The sequence below is a fragment of the Suncus etruscus genome, chromosome 1 (genome assembly GCF_024139225.1).
Source record: "Suncus etruscus isolate mSunEtr1 chromosome 1, mSunEtr1.pri.cur, whole genome shotgun sequence".
In the NCBI taxonomy this organism is placed as follows: domain Eukaryota; kingdom Metazoa; phylum Chordata; class Mammalia; order Eulipotyphla; family Soricidae; genus Suncus; species Suncus etruscus.
Window position 1 is genome coordinate 185,961,893 of NC_064848.1, and position 21,790 is coordinate 185,983,682.

Here is a 21,790-nt window from a genome sequence, read left to right on the forward strand (position 1 = left end):
CCAGAAACACACCATAGAAGAAACTCTAGAAGAGAAGCCTGCCTGGTTTGAAGTTGCCCCAGAAATAAATTCAAATATAGATGCTCCTAGCAAGATCTCAGCACATGTGCACTTATACAGACAGACACGCACACACACAGCAGGCAGTTCCTACAGGACCCCAACTTAATCCACAGCCACAACCCACTTTCCCTGAGAGACCCAGAGATGTGGATACCCACAATCAGGTATCTTCATACACCTGGGTGCTTCCTCCCCACTGGCCACAACACAGTGCTTCTTGTCCCTAGCATCCTTTGCCAACAGGGAACTCTTGATTCTAGAGGCAGCTGGCACCCCAGCACCCCCAAAGCAAACTCATGGAACTCAGAACTGCAGGCAACTTGGGCCCGCCCAGCCTCGGGGAGGAAGACAAATGTGGCTCTACCCTGCCTAGGTCCTCAGCTTGAGCCACCTCAGAGTGTTGATGGGCACTGCCAGGGCACACACAGTCAGGCTGGGAGGGTCTGAGTGACAAGTGGGCAACCCCACCCCTCTGGAGGCAATCATTGCCTGAGGTCGGGGGAAACTGGGGTGGAGCTGAGGTCATCTCCTGGGAACCAGGGCACCCCCAGGAGTGAGAGGCACAATGTCCTGAGAGAAAAGCAGTACTTGTGTGTGTGTGCGTGCGCGCGCTAACACACACACACACACACACACACACACACCCCTCTCTAGGGTGCAAGACTCCTGGCACCCGAAGTAGGGGCTCCTAAGGGATCCTCGACATTTTCAGGGTTCTCCCTCCTCCGTGCCCACATATGGTGGGCATAGGGTAGGTCAGGAACTCCCACCATGAATGAAGAATGTCTGGGAGCGAGGAAACCCTGGGAAGAGTGGGTTTCTGACCACTGCTCCTCCTTCTCCTCCTCCTCCCCACCCCACCTCCCAGCCTTCTGGACCCTTCCCCTGGGAAATGCCCACACACACCAGAAAACGCAATAATGGCATGGGGGGGGGGCTCAAAGGAGAGTGGCCCCTTGCCAAGAGAACTCTCCCCACAACTCGGGGAGAGAGAGACACCCCCCCTTTTGTAAGAGCTGAGCTAGTCGGGACTCACACCAGCAGGGGCCAGCACTCAGGGGAGGGGTACTAAGGGAGGAACTGAGATGAGGCCTTGGGGGTTCGGGAAGCCAGGTGGAGGGGGTGTCCTCTGCGCCCCGGGGGGAGAATAGCTAATAAGGACTGCCTTAAAGACCTAACTCTGTCCCCAGGTTGGGGTCTCCTGGCTCAGTTCAGCTCAGCAGCAGTAGCCTGGGTAGCCTGAACCCCGCCTACTAAGGGTCCCCCAACCCGCTGCCAAGAGGCTGAGTGACCGCGCCTTGACCCCAGGTACCTCCGAGGAGCATCTCCGAGGCCGGGGACCCCACACCGGCAGCCGGCTCCTTCTTGCACCCCATCTCCCAGTGCGTGCCCGGGCGCAGACCTCAACCCACCTCTCAACTCCTGCCAACACGAGGCCCAGGCCCGTCCACACCCGCCCCCCAGGCTGGGGCTACGTAACGCGCCCCCAGAGCGCGCGGGCCTCCCACCGCGACGCACACGCTCGCCCCGACAGAACGACCGACCGGCCGACCGGCTGGGGGTGCCCCGGGGCGCCCCTCACCTCTCCTACCTCCCCAGGGCGGCTGTCTGGCACAGACGGGGTGTGGTGGGGTAGTGCGGGGGGTGGCTGCGGGACCTGCACCGCGCCGCTCCGGGGGGCGAGAGCGCACCCCGGGAAGGTCATGACATTCGGTGACTGGGGGAGGGGGCTCCCTCCGCCGCATTTCGGGGGGGAAGGGGAGCGCGATGGGGGAGGGGAGGGGGCGTTTCTCGGGGGGATCAGGAACCGCAGCGCCCCGCGCAGCCCCCCCCCCACCTTGCTGCGGGGCGAGCCCCCCATCTTCGTGCCCGTGTGCAGAATCCCAGGAGGCGCCCCTCCCCCGATCGCTCCCCTGCAGCCGCTCCTGCCCCCGCTTACCTGCAGCCACAGGTGCATGCGCGGCGCCCCCAGCCCCGGGTGCTGCGTGGGGCGGGGGAGAGAGGGCGGCCCCCCCCCCGACTCCCACCCGCCCGGCTCTCCCCTCCCCCGGCTGCCTCCGCTGCAGCCGCCGCCGGTGCCCTTTGCTGCAATGCGAGAGCTGCCGCCGCCGCCGCCGCCGAGCCGGCCCGGGCCCCGGTCGCCCCGGTAACCGCGACTCCACCTGGCGCGGCCGCGCGCATCCTCCCGCCGGCCCCCTCTCCTCCCCGGCCCGCCCCCGGCGCGGCCCCGCCGGCGCAGCCCCGCCGCGAGCGAGCGGCAGAGGCTGGTGGTGGCTGCGTCGCCGCCGCCGTCACCCGATCCGAGCCCAGCCGAGCCGCCAGGCCCGGGACTCGGGTTGCAGGAGGGAGGCAGGGAGGGAGGTCACCCAGCCCCCCCCCGGAAGCGTGGAGGAGGGGCTCTTGCAGAGCGTGTGGCCTCTGAGCCCCTCCTGGGACCCTCACCCACCGAGGTCTGACCTCGGGGAGTAAGGAGGACAAGGTCCTCCTTCCTGCATTCCACCTTGCAAGGGTGACAGCTGGATGCAGCAGCAGTCTCTTAGCTCTCTCTCTCCTCTCCTACGACTCGGTTCCCAGAGAGACCTGGGCTGTTGTTGGCCTCTGGTCCCCTCTCTGCTGTGTGACTCTAAGAGCCTTTGCTGACCGTCTCTGGCCCTGCCCTTGAAAGGCGCGTGGTACCAGCTCAGACATGGGGTGGGGGGTAAGAAGACCCACCTAAGGAATCCCTTCATGCTCACCCCTCCTCCAGAGATGGGCTCAGACTCAGGCCCTGTGACCAGATCAGTCCAGCTTCACTCCTCTACACCCACCCAGCCCTAGCTAGCCCCAAGACTCTGCGAAGCATCTGGGGAGGGCCTTTAGCCGCCCTACAGCACAGAACACCTTCCCTTTGCCCCTGCCTGCCCCGTTTTGGCCTCCACATGCACCACCTCTTAGCTGCTCAGACAGGCCCTCCCACTTGCAGACCCATCTTTGTTCCCATCTTTGTCAAGATGGGGGAGGAAGTGAACTGAATGCCCCTAGCAGTGCCCCACATGCCAATCCCGCGCTAGGCTTGCCTTCCACTAGCCTGGCCTGCCCAAGCACAGCAGCTCCGCCTCCCTGGACAGGCCCTTTCGAAATAGGGAAGCCCTGCACCCCTCTTCAGGGAAGCAGAGCACCATGTGACCAGTTGGCACCCTATCCTCGAACCTCCTCTCCCTCTTATAGCCAAGTTGCCACAGCTAAGACCCTGGATGCTGCTCAGACCTCCCACAGGACGCATCCTTCCATGCTGACCTAGTGGCATGGTTTGCTCCCATGCCAGTGTCTAGACCTGAGCTGGCAGACAAGCCTTGTCTACGAGTGCCCTTGGCTGAGGGCCACCTTCCCTGCAGCGGAAGCGGGGAGTGGGTTCAGAAGAAATGGCCAAAGGCCGGATGTTTCCTGGAAGTCTGAAGCTGAGCCTCAAACAGCACCGGAAGGGTGATGAGAGGGATTCTGTAAAGAACTTTGTTTTGTTTTAGGGGGTCATACTCAGTGACACTCAAGAGTGATGCCTGACTGTACACTCAGAAATTATTCCTCGGAGACCATACAGGATGCTGAGGATGGAACCCATGCAAGGCCTTTACCTGCTATATTATCTCTCTTGCCCTGGTAAAGAATTTTCTAAAGGCAAAATGAGCGGGAAGATGAGATTTTTCTGGGAGATGGGAGGGCCAGTTGAGTGGGGAGGCAAAGAGATGACTTGGGGAGGGCCATCAGAGATGGGAAAACCCAAGTGGGCTACTCCTCTTGAAAGGAAAAAGAATAGGGGAAAAAATGTATTGGTTGCTGTGCCACAGCCAGCTATGTTCAGACCATAGGGATCATATGGGGTACCAGGAATCATACCTGGGTTGGTTGGTAGGCAAGAGCCCTACCTGATATACTGTGACTCTAGTCCCAGGAATAGAAATTTTTGTTCCTGAATCCAGAAATTTCCCCCTTTAAAAATACTTTTCCCCAAAGTATAGATGAGGGGTTAGGGGATGGGCAGTAGCAGGAGTTAGGCAACTCTAGAAAATGGGGGTGGGGTCCTCTATACAATAAAGGGATGCAGAATAAAAATCCTGGTTATTCCCCCTCCAAAAAAAATTCCTCCCCAAAGCCAAACTCCGCCGCAGGTTTGTGGGGGGCAGTGTGGAGATAGGAGACTCACCTGGGCAGGCTGGCTAGCCCCAGAGGGCGTGGAGTCGCCATGGAGGTGGGAGCAGAGGGAGCTGAGGAGGCACACGGGGTCCACGGTCCAGCCGCCAACCTGTGTGTGCGAAGCGGGGGACACCCCATTAGGGGGAGCGGGCGAGAGCCGCTGGAGGAGTGGTGTGGGGCTGGGTTGGCACAGAGCTTACAGGGCAGAGGGGGCTGCGTCTCATCTCTGGCCCGAGATCAGAGTCTGGCTGTTTCTCTCCTGTCAGACTTAGGGGTTCCTCTCAAGTCTTGGGGGGTTCTACTTTGACATGTCCTGAGTTCCTTTCTTCCCGTCTGGACTATCTTCCTATATGCAGTGTGCCCCTCACCTTTCCCTCCTCTGACCTCACTGCCTCTGCCTCAGAGACAGACAGAACCATCCTTCCGGGCCCTGGGCCCTGCTGCCTCTGTTCCCAACACTCTTTCTTCCCCGTTCTCTCAAGAGAAAGCATTTTATCCTCTCCTACCACAGGCCCACGGTCTCTGCCTCTCTGTCTTCTGCCATCCGAACATTTTCCCTTATTCTTCAGGGTCCCCTAAGCCTACAGCACACCCAGGCAATGAGCAGAGAGCTCAAAGCCAGGAGAGGCTCAAAGCCAGTGCTAGGTTTTGGTTCTCTTCTTGTGTTTCCAGAAGCTTCCTCGGCCTGCCAGGAATACATGACACAGAAGGGGCCTTCAAGAATTTTCCCTCTCTCCTAGAAGACCTCTCCTAGACTGTCTTCTCTTTTCAGTCCAAACCTCCCCAACGCGGATCTGAGACCACGATCCCATTCCCTCACCATCTTCTGTCTCCTCACACTGAAACTGGTTCTTCCCTCCTGCACCTCAGGACCTGGATTCCCAAAGTCCCCGGCAACCAGCCCTGATGTTTCTCTCATCCTGACATGGCACCCTCCCTCCTCTTCCTCCAACCATGCGGCCTGGTGAATCTTCTCTCCTCTGGACCCCAGGCTTCCTTGGCTGCCTTGCTAGTGCCAGGCTTCACTTCTTTCTCTGCCCTGAGCCAGTTTAGTCTTCCTCCAGAAGCTGAGGTCCCTCAGCCTGAGCTATAAAATATAACACACACACACACACACACACACACACACACACACACACACACACACCTGGATTACCCATTCTGCAGCTCTTCTTCCAAATTCCCACCCAACTCTCAGGCCCTCTTCTTTCTCCTCATGCATCATTTCCCTGCCTCAGTTTCCCCCATTTCCTCCCAGGGTCAGTCAGTTCCTCTGAAATGTTTCCCCCCCCCCCCGCCTGTCCCTTTTTCCTCCCACCATACTGTATTTCCCTTTTTTTCCCTCTTTTCTCAGTCTCCTCCCACTTGCCATCTCAAAACAACCAGGTGCCCCTCCCAGCTCCAACAAGCTGGCCCCACTGTTTCAACCTTCCCTCTCACCTCCCACCAGAGCCCAGAGCAGCCCCAGTCTGAATTCATCTCCCATCTCCCACCTCTTATTTCACCATTCTCTTCCCTGCAATCTCTTTGGACCCTTTTCTTCCTTCCAAGTTGAATATAGGTAACACTTTCTTCAGGAAACCCTCCCTACTGCCTGTGGCCTCACCTGCAGGAGGAATTGCCCTATCACCCTATCCAGATCGCAAATGCCCTGACCCCTCCATTCAAGCTAGAACATACAGAAAGAATCTGATGGGACTTTCTGGTGGAAAGGCCCATTTCTCCCTGCAACTCCCCCCTGTCCTATTCAGATCCTGGCACAAACAAAAGACAGTCAAAACTTGGGGTGCTGTGGGAGGGGCAGATAAGGAACCTGACCTGCCTCACTGCCCCCTCTGTTCCCTGCAGGGAGAATGGGCATGAGGACATACTTCCTCCTTCCCAGCCACCCCTAGGAGTTCCTGAAAAGGGCAATAGACCAAGACAGATGTAAGCAGAGGGCCACATCCAAAGCCCACATGAAATGGTGCTGATGGAACCAGGCCACCTCTGCCCTCCATCATGACCTTCTGTGGGGGGGGGGCTGATGCCTGAGTCAGGCAGCTTTGGGGGGCTGCCTCCTCGATTGTTGTCTGGAAACAGAGGGCTCATCCAGTGAGCCCCTTCCCCAGTAGCCAGACCATCCTACTGGGATAGAGAGAGGCGCCTGGACACCCATAGGTCTAGAAGGTCGACTAGAGCATGCACCCCACATCCCACCAATCCAAGTGGATCCCTGCTCTAGGCTGCTGAAGAGAAACCGGTCACAGAGAAGGGAGTCCTTTAGCTCAGAGTCACACAGCGAGTCTTGGGGGGCAGAATCAGGGGCAGGGCACAGCGGATTCAAACTATAGAGGTGCTATCCCCGGACACCCCAACCTGCTACTTAGATCAGTCAGTGCTCAAGTCTATCCCCTCCTGTCCCTCTGCCTGGTTCCTGAGCCAAGGCACAGGTTGCACCCCCTATTCCCAACAGTCCTACCCAAAATTTCGGTCTAGCAAGGAGCTGTAGGTCCAATCCAATCTCACCCCTTTCCCCCCTCCACTCCAGAAAAGGCGACCCTGGGTGGGCATCCATCCACCCAACTCCCCCACCCATCTCAGAATCAGCAGGATGCAACGTGGCGGCGCCCCCTCCCCGCCTCCCCTCCCGGCCGGCCGCGGCGCCCCGCACTCACCTGCTCCCGCATCCTGTCCTGCTGTCCCCGCAGAGCCAGGGCGTGCTGCGGGTACTTGCTCTTCAGGTGGTCCATGAAGGCATCGCGCTTGCGCTCGGCGTCCGCCTTCTGCAGCCCGCTGAGCGCCTCGAGGCTCTGCGCGGCGATCACCGTGTGGCGGCGCTCGGACGTGTGCACCAGCCCCACGTTGGAGAAGCGCCGGCCCCCGCCGCCCCCGCCGCCCCCGCCGCCCAGGGTCCGGTACTCCCGCGGGTACTCGGCATCGTCAGCAGACAGCATGGGGGGGCTGTTCCGCTCCGGATCTGCGAGAGGGGAGAGGAGAGGGGGCAGAGCAGCGGGGTCATTGGGTTGCCCACTGCCCTCCAGGGTGGGGGCAAGAAAGAGGCAGGAATTGGTGGAGGGGGACCGGGTGCAAAGAGCCTAGAGCTCTGGGGAAGTTGGGGACCAGTACAGATCAATTTGGGGCCTCTTCTGGCTCTTCTGCTCCTGGGTTTGGGTAGGGGGGGGACAATGCCCACAGGCGAGGAGGGGTCCTGGGCACTCTGGACATGCAAAGTCCGCCTCTTCTGGCATGGACAGGTGAGGGAAGAGGAATCTCCTTCTTGAAGCTTCCAGAAGGATGTGGAAAAGGGCCAGCATTGTCTTCCTCGAAAGAGCATCCTCTAGGGAGAAGTGGCGTCTCTGGCCTCTTCTCTCAGGCTAGCATGTCCAAGACACAGGGAAAGGCTGGGGGGTGGGTGGGTGGGTGAGAGTGGAGCTTAGAAAGGGGCTATGATTAGGGACAATGAGGGCAAAAATCAGACCCCAGGGTTCCCAAGATGCGGGAGACCGGGAGTTTGGGATACAGGACCCCCCCCTCCCCAGAGACAGACAGACGGACACACAGGAGAGGCGGGGCACAGAGAAGACAGTGAGAGATGGGCTGGGGGTAAACTCAAAGGAGTGAAGGCAGACAAGAGCTCAAAGATCCCTCCCCAGCCCTCCTCTCACTGCCCCCCTTTCTCAGTCCCCCCAATACACACACAAGCCCAAGGTCCACAGGGAGCACAGGGACAGAGGACAATACAGAAGCAAGGACACTAACAACAGAAAAAGCAAAAAGGCCGGGGGCTGAGGTTACCCCTCAAAATCCCTTCCCCAGTCCTGAGCTACCTGCCTCGCCCCACCCAGGATGCTGGCTCCACACTTGCTTGCTCCACGCCCCCTGCAGCAGATGTAGGTGCCCTTGAGTGCCCCCACTTTCTGGTGGCATGCCCCAGCCATTGTGCCAGACAGATGTGCACACCCTCACCTCGAGAAGCCAGTCTCCCAACATACCTGCACTCCCACTATCTGCTTCAAAGTCACCCCAGCTAAGCAAAGCCTTTCTCCAGCACTGCCATAGACACGTGGACCCCCATGGGGGCTTCTCATAGGCCAAGTGGGGTGAAGGAGGAGGCTGTGGATAATGGAACCCAGCCAGGCTCCTCCTTACATCCACCCTCTGCACAGCCACTGTTCATCAAGCTGCCAGGTGCGTGTGCATACACTGTTCCCTGGGCTATGGAGAGGTGTGGACAGATCCCAAGAGGACCCAAACCCAGGAAGAAACATCTGTCCTGTCACATAGTCTTGTAGCTCCCCTGAGTCTGATGGCATCATCACAGTCTATGGGGGTACCCCACCACTGCCAGACATTATTGGAATCTCATTTCAGAAATGGTTACCAAGGCCAGAACTCTCCACTGATGTACTAATAAACACAGTGTGTTGGAAGCTGGAGTGATAGTACAATGGGTTGGGCACTTGCCTTGCACACAACTGACTTGATTTGATTCCCACTATCTGCTTCCCCAAACCCACCAGGAGTGATCCCTGAGAGATCCAAGCACCATCAGGTGTGATTCAAAAATAAAAACAACAACAACAACAACAAAACCAGTATGTGCAGTCAAATAGAGATATTCAGTGGACCCAACTAAGAATTTGCATGTGGGAGTCCCAGATTTCATCTCCGGAATATGGACTCCCCCAAGCACTGCTGCTGGGTGTGGCCTGAAAACACTTGATTGGCTTCATAGCCAATATCTGGCCCTGGAACTCTCCTTCTGTACTTGTTGCCTCCCCAAGGAGACCTGGACCTGAGGCCCCATCTGCCGTGCCCTTCAAAGCCAGGTTCAGATACAGAGAAGACTTGGAGAACAACACTGCCTTTTCTCATAGGAATTAGGAAGCCCAGGCAACCAGCACTGAGTTCTGGGGGCAAATCCTCTAGAATGATCAGGTGAGAGGCAGTGGTATCCATGAGCAAATGCATGGATTTGCGGCCCTGAAGGTAGGCCATGCTGGCTCATCTTCCTGGAAGAGAAGTACTTCTTGGGGCTGGCTCTGACCCTGATTGGGAGGCTGGACCCCAGAGGGACTGCCTGGGGTTGAGGGGACAATAAAAGTAGCTGAAGGGGCCAGAGAGATAGCGTGGAGGTAGGGCATTTGCATTGCATGCAGAAGATGGTGGACGGTGGTTTGAATCCTGGCATCCCATATGGTCCCCCGAGCCTGCCAGGAGCGATTTCTGAGCATAGAGCCAGGAGGAACCCCTGAGTACTGCCGGGTGGGACCCAAAAACACAAAAAATAAAAAAAGTAGCTGATAGGGAGAAGGGGGTCCCAGTTTCTCTGAGCATCAGAGAAACAGCCCCAAGCAGGTGGGAGCAGTGTCCTGAAGCCCTTAGTCTCTCCCTACTCCCAGAAGTTTGCAGCTTGTGGCCGAGCAAGGGGCTCTCTAGGGCCTAGGGCATGGGTCTGAGGTATTCCCAAACCAGGTATTCCCTGGAGTGGAATGGGGGATCCTATTAGGGTCCTGTGCCTAGAACCCCAGCACTGAAGTTCCTCCCCTGCCCAGGCTAAACCTGACTGCCATTACCCAGGGGCACAATCTCCCAATTCTCACCAGCCCCCTTGCCCCCTGCTCCCATGGGTCTCAGCCTATTTCTTTTTTTTTTTTTTTGGTTTATTTTTGGGGGGGCCACACCCAGTAACGCTCAGGGGTTACTCCTGTCTATGTGCTCAGAAGTCGCTCCTGGCTTGGGGTACCATATGGGACACCGAGGGATCGAACCGCGGTCCGTCCTAGGCTAGCGCTGGCAAGGCAGACACCTTACCTCTAGTGCCACCACGCCGGCCCCAAGTCTCAGCCTATTTCAATGGGACCTTATGCCCATCTGACACTGGCAGGGACAGGACACCTGGGGTCAGCAGGGCCTTTCCACATGGACTGATAGGGTCACAGCAGGTAACATGGAGGTGACCTGTCCACTGTCCCATCTCACATGTGACTATGGGGGCAGCACTGAGGAGGATGAACCAAAGACTGGAGGAGGACCATACCAAGGTTAGCTCCACTCCCTACGAGCAGGGCCAGAGGGGCAGGATAAGAGTGATGATCTGTTGTGGCGTGGGGGCAGTTTGTTTGTGAAAAGGCTCCTGGGGTGGGGTTGTGAGGTGGGGTTGGAGTAGGGTTGGTGACCCCTTCCAGAGTCATCGGGTTCTACACCCTCCCAATGGTGCATATCATTTTCCTTTCTGGGGCCTCCAGTTTCTGAGCTGGGCATCATTTGTTGGCCTTCAAAGCCGATGTTTGGAGTGAGGGTGGCTTAGGCGTGAATTTCTCTCTGCAAGTGAGAGCACGGGTGGGGTAACCCCAGGCTAGAGACACCCTGGGTCAGAGTCAGCTGCTCCCTGGGCCCGTGACTTCCACTTAGTCATTCAGGCTCTTTTCACCGGGTGCTTTGGGCACAGACACAAATCTTCGGGGTGAAAGAGGGCAGGACTGGAAAAAGTCACTCCTTGAAGGGCAGCCTCAGGCCCTCCCTTAGGCCTGTGCTCACAGAGGGACCCTCCTCTAGGACAAACAGCCCAGGAAGAGGGCTGGGGGGATCACAATCTAGAGAGATGCAGGGGTTCCTGGGCCCCCTGCAGTTGCACACTTCCAGACCAGCGGGGACCCTGTTGTCAGAGGCTCCCAGGGCTATTTGTTGTAAAGCACCTTTTTTTTCTACCTTCCTTTCGCAGGTAAACAGAAATTGCCCCCAAGTGTAGCCAAGCTATCACCGCCCCCTCCTGAATCATTCCCCCTGGGCGGGGGATCACCCACTTAGGGAAACAACTGTTGGCAGAGTTTTTGAGGGACAAAGGGACAGAGGAATGAACTCTACGGGGCAGGTACTTGGGGATGGGAGGTTCTGAGGTGGAAAAACAGAGGCAAGATGAGGTGCCTTGGATGGTGGACAGGAGCTGAGCAGGGATGAGGGGCTCAGATCTGAGAGACAGATTCAGCTGGGGGGCTGCCCAGGCTCTGGGCATGCAAGATGGCTGGAAGTTCTGAATCAGGGAAGTGTCCGGATGACTCTCTGGAATGGGGGGAGATAAAGGGTGGGAAAGGGAAAGAAACCCTTAGCATGGAGGGGGTGAAAGCAATGGGCACCCCAGTGGTTGGATTCTTGGCCTCGGCTCCACCCCCTGTGACCCACTCGAGTTCAGGAGCCTGAATGATGGGCTCCCTGGAAACTCTTGCTTCTTCCACATGTGATCATTTTGGAAGTGACTGAAGATGCCTAAGTTTTAGTGAGACCATCTCACAAGCCACTGAACTCCTCCCTTTCAGATCTAGTCTATGCTTAGGCTGCTGCCAGTGCCACATGGCATGCTGCCTCACATGACATCATCTTTTATGGGGTCAGGAGGGCAGGAGGAATTGAAAGACAATTCAATTGTCTTTCTCCTGACAGGAGAGGAACAGGACCAATATTGCTTTTCCTGGGCTCTTCCGGGTTCAATCCCTGGAGTCCCATATGGGCTTCCGAAATCCACCAGGAGTAATTCCTGAGTGCAGAGCAAGAATAAGTCCTGAGCATCACCAGGTGAGCCAAAAATGAATGAATAAATAAATAAATAAATAAATAAATAAATAAATAAATAAATAAAATAAAAGTCAGGAGAACTCAAAGTCACAAGCTACAGAGACAAGGAAGGGGCCTAGAGCAATAGTACAGTGGGGAAGGTGCCAGCCTTACATACAACAGTCCCAGGTTCAATCCCCAAAACCCTATATGATCCCCTGAGCCCTGCCAAGAGTGATCCTTGAGTGCAGAGCCAGGAGTAAGCCCTGAGTACCACCAGGTGTGGCCAAATAAATAAATAAATAAATAAATAAATAAATATGAAAGGGCTCTGTGGGATCCCACCACAATCACATGTTCAAGACCCAGTGTTCTGTCAGCGTTACTTGGTGGGGACATAAGAAGCCTCAAAGGTGGGCCTCAGTCACTGCGCAGGCAGAAGTGGGGATTGGGCAGCCACAGAGCCCAAAGGTGGGCCACATGTGGCATGGACCTTGCATGAATGCTGATGGCAATCCTAGGGCCTGGCTCAGACCCCAAGGTGCCCCCACATCCATCAACACAGAGCCAGAGGCACCCCATCTCCTTGGACCCCATGGCCACCACCACCACAACTACACCGCAGGACCCCACCCTGCAGGCTGCAGCTGCCACCAGGAGTCCAGAGCCCAAGAGTCATAGGGCACGAAGGAACCAACCACATCTCCAGCTTGGCAGAAGCCCCAGAACCTGGCTGGGATAAGGGGACCATCCTTTCCCCATCTCGTGTCACCCCCATGAAAAAAACTGATCTTCTGTTCGAGGCACCCCCCAAGCCCTACTGTCTGCGTGGGGGGCCCTGAAGCAGAAGCCCATCTGTGTCTGTTTCCTAAACCATCTTTTCCGCCCCATACCACAGCAACCAAAGTCATTTTCCGGGCAATTGCCTTTCTGTAAACATTCTTGTGTAATAGCCCCCCAAATTGCTAATGCCCAGCGCCCTGGTGAGTGGCCCTGTCACTCTGAAAGGCGCCTCCAAGGGAGGGTGGTGGAGGGAGGAAGGGTGAGGGGAGGGCAAGCCGGCAGCTGGAGAGAGAAGACCAGTCCCTGCCTACCCAGTCACCTCAGGGGGGGGACGAGGGGATGGGGGAGGCCTAGGAAGAAAGCATGGGGGAGATAGCTGCACAATACAATGGGGAGGACACTCGGGGGTCAGAGCAAGGCCAGGTGAGTTGTCATCATGGTGAGCCAATCCCTTAAAACCAATCACTGCAGGGGCACTGTGCCTGATGTCATCTCCACAACCCCAATACTGAATGAACCCCAGCTCTGGGCTGCAAGAAAAAAGGCCTGGGGAAGAGGGTAACTGAGGCTCAGGAGAATTCTCAGCGTTGATCACTCTGGCCCCCTATTCTCTCTCTCCCTGCTGCCCCCTGGGGGTGGTGGGGGTGGGGGAGGAGAATGTGGGTTGCTGGGCAGAGAGGACAGTGCCCCGGGAGGCAGAAGAGGGCACTGCCAGCCGCAGCTTCGCACAGGCAGAAAAACAAGAACCAATTTGCGCAGATTTAAAACCCACTGAAGGCCACTTAGTTGGTAAACGAGTCAGAATCTAATTAAAGGCCTCGCAGGGCGGGAGTGAGCGCTCACCTGCCAGTGCCACCAGGGAGAGTCGGGCCTCTCTGGGGGTTTGAGAGGAGGGTGCAGGTCCTTCGCTCACCAGCCCTGGATCTCACTGTCCTCACCTGCAGGGTCCCCTCTCTCCCTTGGACTGGGCAGGCTCCCACAGGGGGTAAGATGGGGAGTGCAGGGAGGAGCCATCATCTCTTATGGGTCCCCATCAGACCCAAGGCTCACTAGGACCAAGCCTGGTCCTGCTCTCAGGAGTCAACCCAGACTGACCACTCCCTAGGATCAGTACCCTGGTCTTTTTTACGAGGGGCTCTAGGGTAGGGACCCCATTTATTAATTAAACTGAAAGATCCTTAAAAAAAAAGAATCTAAAAATAAAATAAAGGGCCGGCACTGTGATAGCACAGTGGTAGGGCATTTGCCTTGCACGCAGCAGATCCAGGATGGATTTGGTTCGATCCCTGGTGTTCCATATGGTCTCCCTAACCAGGAGCGATTTCTGAGATCATAGCCAGGAGTAACCCCTGAGTGTCACTGGGTGTGGCCCAAAGACAATAATAATAATAATAATAATAATAATAATAATAATAATAATAATAATATAGAAACTGTCAGAATAAAGTCTTCCCCTCCTCCCTCAGACTGGAGGCCTCCTCAATGGCAGAGGCACTACTCTACCATTTTTATTTGTGGGGGTTGGGCCACACCTGGTGATGAGCAATGCTCAGGGGATATTCCTGGCTCTGCATGCAGGACTCATTCCTGGCAGTGCTCAGGGGACGATATGGGATACTGGGGATTGAACCAGGGTCAAATGTCCTATCCTCTGTGCTCTCTCTCTGGCCGCAGCATCACCCACCCCAGACTGAGTGTGTGGTCTTGTGGGTAGAACTAGACAGGGTGAGGAGACCTACAGACCACCTCATGGCTGAGTGGGGCCTAGGAATAGTGCGTGAGGCCGGGCTCACCTTCAGTGCTGCGTGCCCTGGAGTCATACTTCCCCAAGTGCCCAGCCGCCACCCCTCACCTTGGGAGATGCCCTTCACCCTCTGCCCAGTTCTCAAGGAGGTAGGAAGGAATGATGACTCTCCACTGTGCCTTGCATTCCCCCCAGTGCTCTCTCCAACCCCCCTTCTACAGAAAGGAAACTGAGGCAGAACAGAACAAGTCACACAGAACAGGAGCAGAGGCAGAAATAGTCCCCACTGCTGGCCCCTATGGAAAAGATTTTTCCACCCCACTATGATACTTCCCAGAAAGCAATCGCCAGGGGACCGCTCCCCTGCAGGCCCCAGGGGCCCCCAGACTAACAACTTCTTAGGAGACTTCTGCGGTGGATGGAAAACCTGCCACAGCACCTCACCATAGGGCCCCAAAGACCAGAGTGTGGGTCACAGTTCAGCCATACCCCCCAGTTTGCTCAATAGGCCCCTGCAAGACAATTCTGAGCACATTCCAAATTCTTAGAACAAGACAATTCCTGAGGCCTGAGTGGTAGCACAGCAGTAAGGTGTTTGCCTTGTACATGGCTGACCCAGGAAGGATGCAGGTTTGATTCCCGGCATCCCGGCATCCCATATGGTCCCCTGTGCCTGCCAGCAGTGATTTCTGAGTACAGAGCCAGAAGTAACCCCTGAGAGCTGCTGGGTGTGCCTCCCCCTTAAAAAAAAAAAGGACAAGACATTCTATTCCATCCTTGGCACCATATAGGGACTCCTGAGCACTAGCAGAAGTGATCCCTGAACATAGAGCCAGAAGTCAGCCCTGTGCACCATCATTTGTGGCCCCTAAACAAACAACAACAAAAATGACCCCACTTCCTGCAGGAGGCCCAAGAAGCCAGCTCCTGGCTTAGAATTTCAGACAGATGACAAATTCCTTCTTCCTGCCACACCTCAACAGGCAAAGTGATGGCATAACACTCCACCACCACCACCGCCACCTCCAAATATCACTGCATCGGATGGAGGGAGGTTGATAAAAACTCTGCTACTGACATACCAGCTCAGTCTTCTCTCCTTTCTTTCCAAAGGATGAACCTCAGGTGGTTGTGCAGGATGTACACTGACCAAAGGTCCTACACAGCTGCCCATCGCCGGATCTCCATACAAACTTGAATCAGACCCGGGTCTGCAGCCATATCTTTCCCTCCTAATGAAGATCTGACTAATTGGCTTCCCTGGGAAGGTGGGTGGGAGGAGGTGGCAGCATGGAGCAAGAGTGTCACCCCCAGTCTGAAGCTTCTGCCGGAAAAGCCCGGAACAGTGCTGGCGGGTACCCAGACAGCAGCCTGTGAACAGGCAGGCTCTCTGGTGCGGCAGTCCCACCGCACACACCTAGAGGTGTCCTGTCAGCACCCTGTCTCAGAGAGGCAGTGAGAGGAAGGCAGGAGAGAGGGAGAGGAGCCAGGGAAGGTGAGGAGACAGGGAGCTGGGCAACCCCTCCCAGCTCTACCACCTCCAAGGAGCCTGCCAAAGACTTTTCCCCCCAAGGGTACAAGAGGGGGCAGAGGGACCTGTGCCAGCCTCTACAGCTGTCCCCACATAGAGGGAGGCATGTTGGGGGAGGAATGGTGTGACTTGGAGATGCGACCCCAATCTGTGAACTGAAGGAAAAACTCCATCATCCCCCATCACAACCTGGGGAAGCCCTTTCAACACCCAGCACTTGCCAAGGGCTTCACAAATGCTGGGCAGGGGTTGGAGAGAAAGGATAGTGGGGAGGGAGCCCGCCTTGCACAGGGCCAACCAGGGTTCCATCCCCAGCACCCCATATGGTCCCTAGTACACTGCCAGGAGTGATTCCTGAGTCCAGAGCCAGGAGTAACCCTGAACATGGCTGGATGTGACCACAAATAAACAAATCAAATAAAGGCTGGGAAGAAGCTTTCGATCTGCCACCCCACCATTTAGACACCCGGGAAGAGTCTCTCTCTGGGGCCCTGGGACAGCCCTCCCTCCCCCCAACATATGCCAGAGAGTTCTCTCCAGGGCCTCCAGATTTCAAGCATACACACAGCTCACTGTACCCTTCACATCTCCATGCAGAGGGATCCCGGGCCCACCCAGGCCTTCAGTCACTGCAGACCCCACCCAACACCATTCTCCCCTCTGGCGACCATCTGAATGGGCAGGACACAGGGGTGAATATCTTCAATGTCCATGCTCTGGGGGGTGTCCCTTGGCAGTATTCTACTTTCAGCTCAATGCTCAGGGAACCTCGTGATACCAGGGATGGGGTTAGACCTTCTGCATGCAAAGCCTACACTCTGGCCGATATTTAGCCCTCAAGGGTTTCCTATCAGACCTCCTGAGCACCCTCAACTCTCATTCTGGCTTTAAAGACACTGGAAAGGAGGTGGAGATTGGGGTGCTGGTGACCCTGACCCCATTCTACCTACTGCCAAGCATGGTGGGCAGCAGCTGGGCACCCAGGCTCCACCCTCCTGGGTTAATTACTCTTCTGCCCTACAAGCCAGGCGAACACAAACACACAATCTGCATCCCATTATTTTCTCTCCCTGGGGACGCCAAGGTTAGTACCCGAAGAAGCTGGGGGTGGAGCAGGGATGCTGAGAGAAGGCCAAGGAGACTCAGCGTTTCCTGCCTGTGCTGGGTCTGGGCTGACTTGGGAGGCCTGAAGGGATGCCAGGACCATGTCCTGGAAGTTTTCCCTAGGGTCCTCCCGCCAGGGCAAGACCCAAGCAGTGAGGTGCAGGTGCAGGCTGGGCAGTGGGGGAGGTCTCAGAGATCTCCCCTGCCACTTCCTTCCGGTCGTGACATCTTTGTGCCAAGTACCCAGTGAGCTGGAAAACTTGTACCAGCCACGAATGAAACAAATCCTCCATCACTGCAGTCTCCAGGGGCACCGACAGGCGCTGCCCTTGCAGTTCTGAGCCCCCTTGGCAAGACCCCTTCTCCACTTTACAGCTCAGGAAGGAGGGTCAGGGCAGAAGCAGATTCTGGACACAGGGTCTCATTTTTGCCCCTAGGACCCCGCAGTTTCATTCTACCTGGGGTCTCTCGTTGGTGCAACCCCTGAGGTCTGAGCTTTCCAATAGGACCCCCTCTCTGAACAATCACAGAGAGCTGCCACCCCATCTTCTCTGCAGGAGAGATAGTCTCAGAAGAGTCTGGGGGCTCGGGGAGCTGAAGGAGGACAGAGCTGAGCTGGGCAGAGGATCCCAGTCCTGAGAGAAGCTGGAGGGACCTTTCCAGAGTCCTCCCTGCTCCTGTGGCATAGAAAGTATAGTCAGGTTTGGGTCAGCTAAGCCTCTAGTCAGCTGGCCTGGCCCTTTCCTAGGGCACAGTGGAGGCTTTTGACCCCCCCCAACCCTGGCTCTCAACCCAGTCCTTCAGCATCCCCGTCCCCATCAGTCATGCTTTTGCTGGGTCAGGGGTCCATGTTCCCATCATCCCTCTGAGCTGGCAGCCTTCAGAGCTTCGAGGAAACCCAAATGTTGGTGCCTCCTCCTGTTTCAATTGCTATGCCAGGGAGGACTAGTATTGGGGTCATAGGAGCTGCACTGCATAGCCAGGGTGGCTCAGCCTGAATTAGGCCTCCCCCACCTCAGGCTTGACTCCCCTTGATGCCCAGTAAATGCCCAGTAAATGACTGTCCAGCTGAACCCACCTGCTCCTTTCAGAAACTTCCTTCTGGCCTTGCTACTAAGAGTTCAGGTCTCTGCTCTGCATCCTTTCCCCAGCAGCTGTGCAGCTTACGGCCCAGCAAGGCAAGCAAGTCCCAGAGGGGATGGCCAGGAGTCTGAGTGGACAGCCCAATGGGCCCTTAGCTCTCTGGGGAGTGGCCTGAAGCCCTAGAGCCCCTGGCAAACCACAGCCCACACGATGTGGGTCAGTGATTAACCACGCGAGGCTTCCTCCTTCCTCCCTACAGCGAGAGGCCCTGGCCTGAGCAAGGAGGCTGGGGGCCCCCTCCCCACAGCTGCACCATGTCCCATCCGTGCCTAACCCCCATGCTCACGCAGTGGCTAATTCTGGCGTCTCATCAGACAGTAATTATGGGGAAATCAGCAGCGCTGTCATCTTCGTAGCTCGGCACCTGTCACCACATCACCGATCGTCCCCATCCCTAAGCTGAGGGATAAGCCCGGAAGTGTGGGAGGAGGGGTGCACCAGGGTAGAAGGGCACCCATTTCTTCCCTGTCTGCAACCTAGCCTCCCCACATGCCAACTGGGCAGCCACTCATCACACAAGTGCTCCCTGTTCCCAGGGCAAGAGGCAGGAGATGCCAGTAGTTTACTTGGCTGTGACCAAACAGTAGGAAAAAGTACCACACGCTAAAGTCACGTGTGTGACCTAGAACTTTCATTTCACTTAACTAGATGTCAGCTTCTTCAATGGCAAAATGGGGGTGAGTCTCTAGCAAGGGATTATGGGATGAACTAAGTATGGAAAGTGCCCCTCACAGAGCCTGACCCACTCGAAAACCCATATTCACACAGGTAGCGAGTACAAAGCTGTGTGGGCAAGCCAGGATGGGCGGGTCAGGGTTGCACCAGATTCACACTGGGGTATAGCAGGAGCTGTGTTTGATTAGGCTGGGTGAGACATGGAGAACCTCCCTTTGTGGAGCCTTAAAGCCTTTAAGAGCAAGTGCTTGCTTTCAGCTAGTCACAGTTCCCTACTTATTGTTCTTATCTGATGCTTCACTCTTGTCCTGCTCTAGAAACTGTTGCCCCTGAGTGTAAAAGTGGACCAGTAGGCTATTATATTCCAAGCCAACTAGCCCCGGCCAAGAGAACAGAGAGTAAATATGCTGTAGATGTCCCATGAGCCTGGGAGACAGCAACTAAGGGAAGTGACAAAGGGACATACATGTATGTCCCTGGAGGACAGTGACAGAAGCTGAGGTTCATGGTCCAGGTGAGTAGCTGGGAGACACCTCAGGAGTTCTTCCTGACCCCTGTGGGCAGAACCTCCCCTTCCTCCAGAAAGGTTTCCTCATGGACCTCATCGGTAGCGCTGTCATGAAAGCACCCCGCTACCACCACCACCAAAACACACACAAATAAGCAGTCCAGCATGGGGTCATGCTCCCTGTCTATGAAGGATGGAGAGGAACCATGCTAGAGCCAAAAGTAGGGGTGACAATGGGTACCCCTAGCCTCCTTCGCTAGTCTAGGGTTCAGGAGCCCCTCCCCACATGCCCCCAGGAGAAGAAGAAGGAATGGAGCAAAAAGGCAGGATGAACCTTAGGGCAAGTCTCAGTGGCAAGAGCCACAGAGAAAGTCAAGTGTTAGGGAGACCCAGAGAGCAGGAAGTGAGGGAAGAAGGACCTCTCTCAGAGCACCCCAGGGTTGAAAAGAAGGCTTTAGGGGAAGGCCTTGGAAAGAGGGAAGGGATGTTGCCCCCCAGGATGGAGGCTGGGATGATGTGTGTGGCCTAAATATTCTCTGCCCCACTTGTCTTCCTGAGACATGGACAGAGGGCATGGAGAAGAAGAGTGAGAACACGGCAGGAACTGGGCAGGACCAATGCCCACTGCTGTGTTTCTAGAACTGCTAGCCCAGTTGCTTCTCAAAACCCAACTACAGAGCAAGCACCCTGACCTGGTCAGCTCAAGTGTCCCCCTCACTTCTCACTCACCACCCAATGGGATCAGAGAAAAAAGTTTCCCCTGGAATCAGGTCTACAGTGAGAAGCTGATCCACCAGGACCAGCTCCATGTCTCACCATGCTTTCACACACGCTCACACACATGGTCATGAACATGTCCACTCTGGCTCACATGTGCTCACACACATATATACATGATCATACATATCATAGTACAAATATAGACATCCCATATGGATGCAGAACCAGGAGTAAGTCCTGAGCACCACTGGGTATGGCCCCCCAAAAAAGAAAATAAATTTAGCCCTCATTATGAAATACTAAATAACAAATATGCTCACACATTTACACATTCATATACATATATGTTCATATATACACACTTAAACATGCGCAAGTCACATATATATGGTTACATATGTCCATATGCTTACATGCACACACATGTATTATACAGGACTTTTCCAAAATCCACCCATGTCCAGTCCACTCAGCCAAGCAGGCCAGGGGAAACCCCTGATCCCTAATGTTGACAAATATAGAGCTAGGACTGTGATATGACCCAGTGACAGAGCACTTATCTTGCATGTGTGAGGTTCTGGGTTGATTCTTGTCACGACATTGTTCCCCCAAGCACTCTCAGGAACCTTGAGCAATGAGCCAACCAGGAATAAATCCAAAGCACCCTGCTGTGTAGCCCCAAAAGGAATAAATCCAAAGCACCCTGCTGTGTAGCCCCAAAAGGAACAATGTAAAAAAAATGTAACAATGTAAAAAACAATGTAAAAAACAATGTAAAAAAAATGGTAGAAATAGAGGCCAGAGTAATTAGCACAGTGGGTAGAGCACTTACTTGCCTTGCACTTGCCTTGCCAATCTGGGTTGGATTCCCAGCACCCCTTATGGTCCCCAAGTGTCACCAGAAATGATTTCTGAGTACAGAGCAGGAGTAAGTCCTGAGCATCACTGGGTATGGCCCCAAAATAAACAAAACAAAAAATGTAGAAATAGGGGCTGGAGAGATCATACAAGTAGGGTGCTTTTCTTGTATGTGACCATCCGGGTTCAATCCCCAGCATCCCATATGTTCCCCCAAGCCTCACTAGGAGTGATCCCTGAGCACAGACCAGGAGTAAGCCCAAAGTATTGTAGGGTGTGCCCTTGCCCCACCTTCTCCCAGGAACAAACTACAAAAATGTGGAATTGGTACTGGATTCCCTTTCTCTTGGTGGATCCTAGAGGGAGAAAGAACATTTGGGATCCTGCTGTTGGGCGGGGTGGGGTGGGGGGATCATGTGACATGGACCTGGGGGCACAGTAGTGCAAGCTCTTGCCCCCCTCCACAGCAGCAGGAATGGGGAGGGAGGCGAGCGCTGCTCTTTTAGGAAAACGGTAATTTTAATTAAGAGGCAGACAAACGAGCGCTCTGCAGATTGTCTCCGAGCAAAGTTATTAAAAAGCCATCAAGGCGGAGGCAACAGCCACGATGGCAAGGAGGGCTGCCTCCACCAGCTGCCCGCCGGGACTGGCACTGTAGCACCTTTCAGAGCTGGAAGCATGGAGCCTGCAGAGCCAGGATTGGGGCTCAGCAGCTTCTATCCCCAGGCAATCAGGATACTGGACCCAGTAAGACCAACCCAAATCAGAGAGGGAAAGAGTTTTTCCAAGTTCACACAGCTTGGACATGGATTAAATGAGGCTATAGGGCTCTTGCTTTGGATGTGGTCGACCCAAGTTTGATCCTGGACATCCCCTAATGTCCCCTAAGCCTGCCAAGAGTGATTTCTGAGTGCAGAGCTTAGAGTAACCCCTGAATGCTGCCAAGTGTGGCCCCAAA

At 55.5% G+C, this 21,790-nt stretch overlaps 1 protein-coding gene across 2 annotated transcripts in view; it reads right to left on the reverse strand.

Moving 5' to 3' along the window:
• SRCIN1 (SRC kinase signaling inhibitor 1) overlaps window positions 1-7,255 on the reverse strand; it is a 43,596-nt gene extending 36,341 nt beyond the window's left edge. The window contains exons 1-2 of one of the 2 annotated variants that reach the window (XM_049778963.1): window positions 6,891-7,255; window positions 4,244-4,342 (exon numbers count right to left, since the gene is read on the reverse strand). In XM_049778963.1, coding sequence (XP_049634920.1) covers window positions 4,244-4,342; window positions 6,891-7,169 — 378 coding nt within the window. In that variant the 5' untranslated portion in view covers window positions 7,170-7,255. The remainder of the gene's footprint in view (window positions 1-4,243; window positions 4,343-6,890) is intronic. The other variant, XM_049778970.1, reaches the window with a different exon arrangement.
• Between the last annotated feature and the right edge of the window lie 14,535 nt (window positions 7,256-21,790).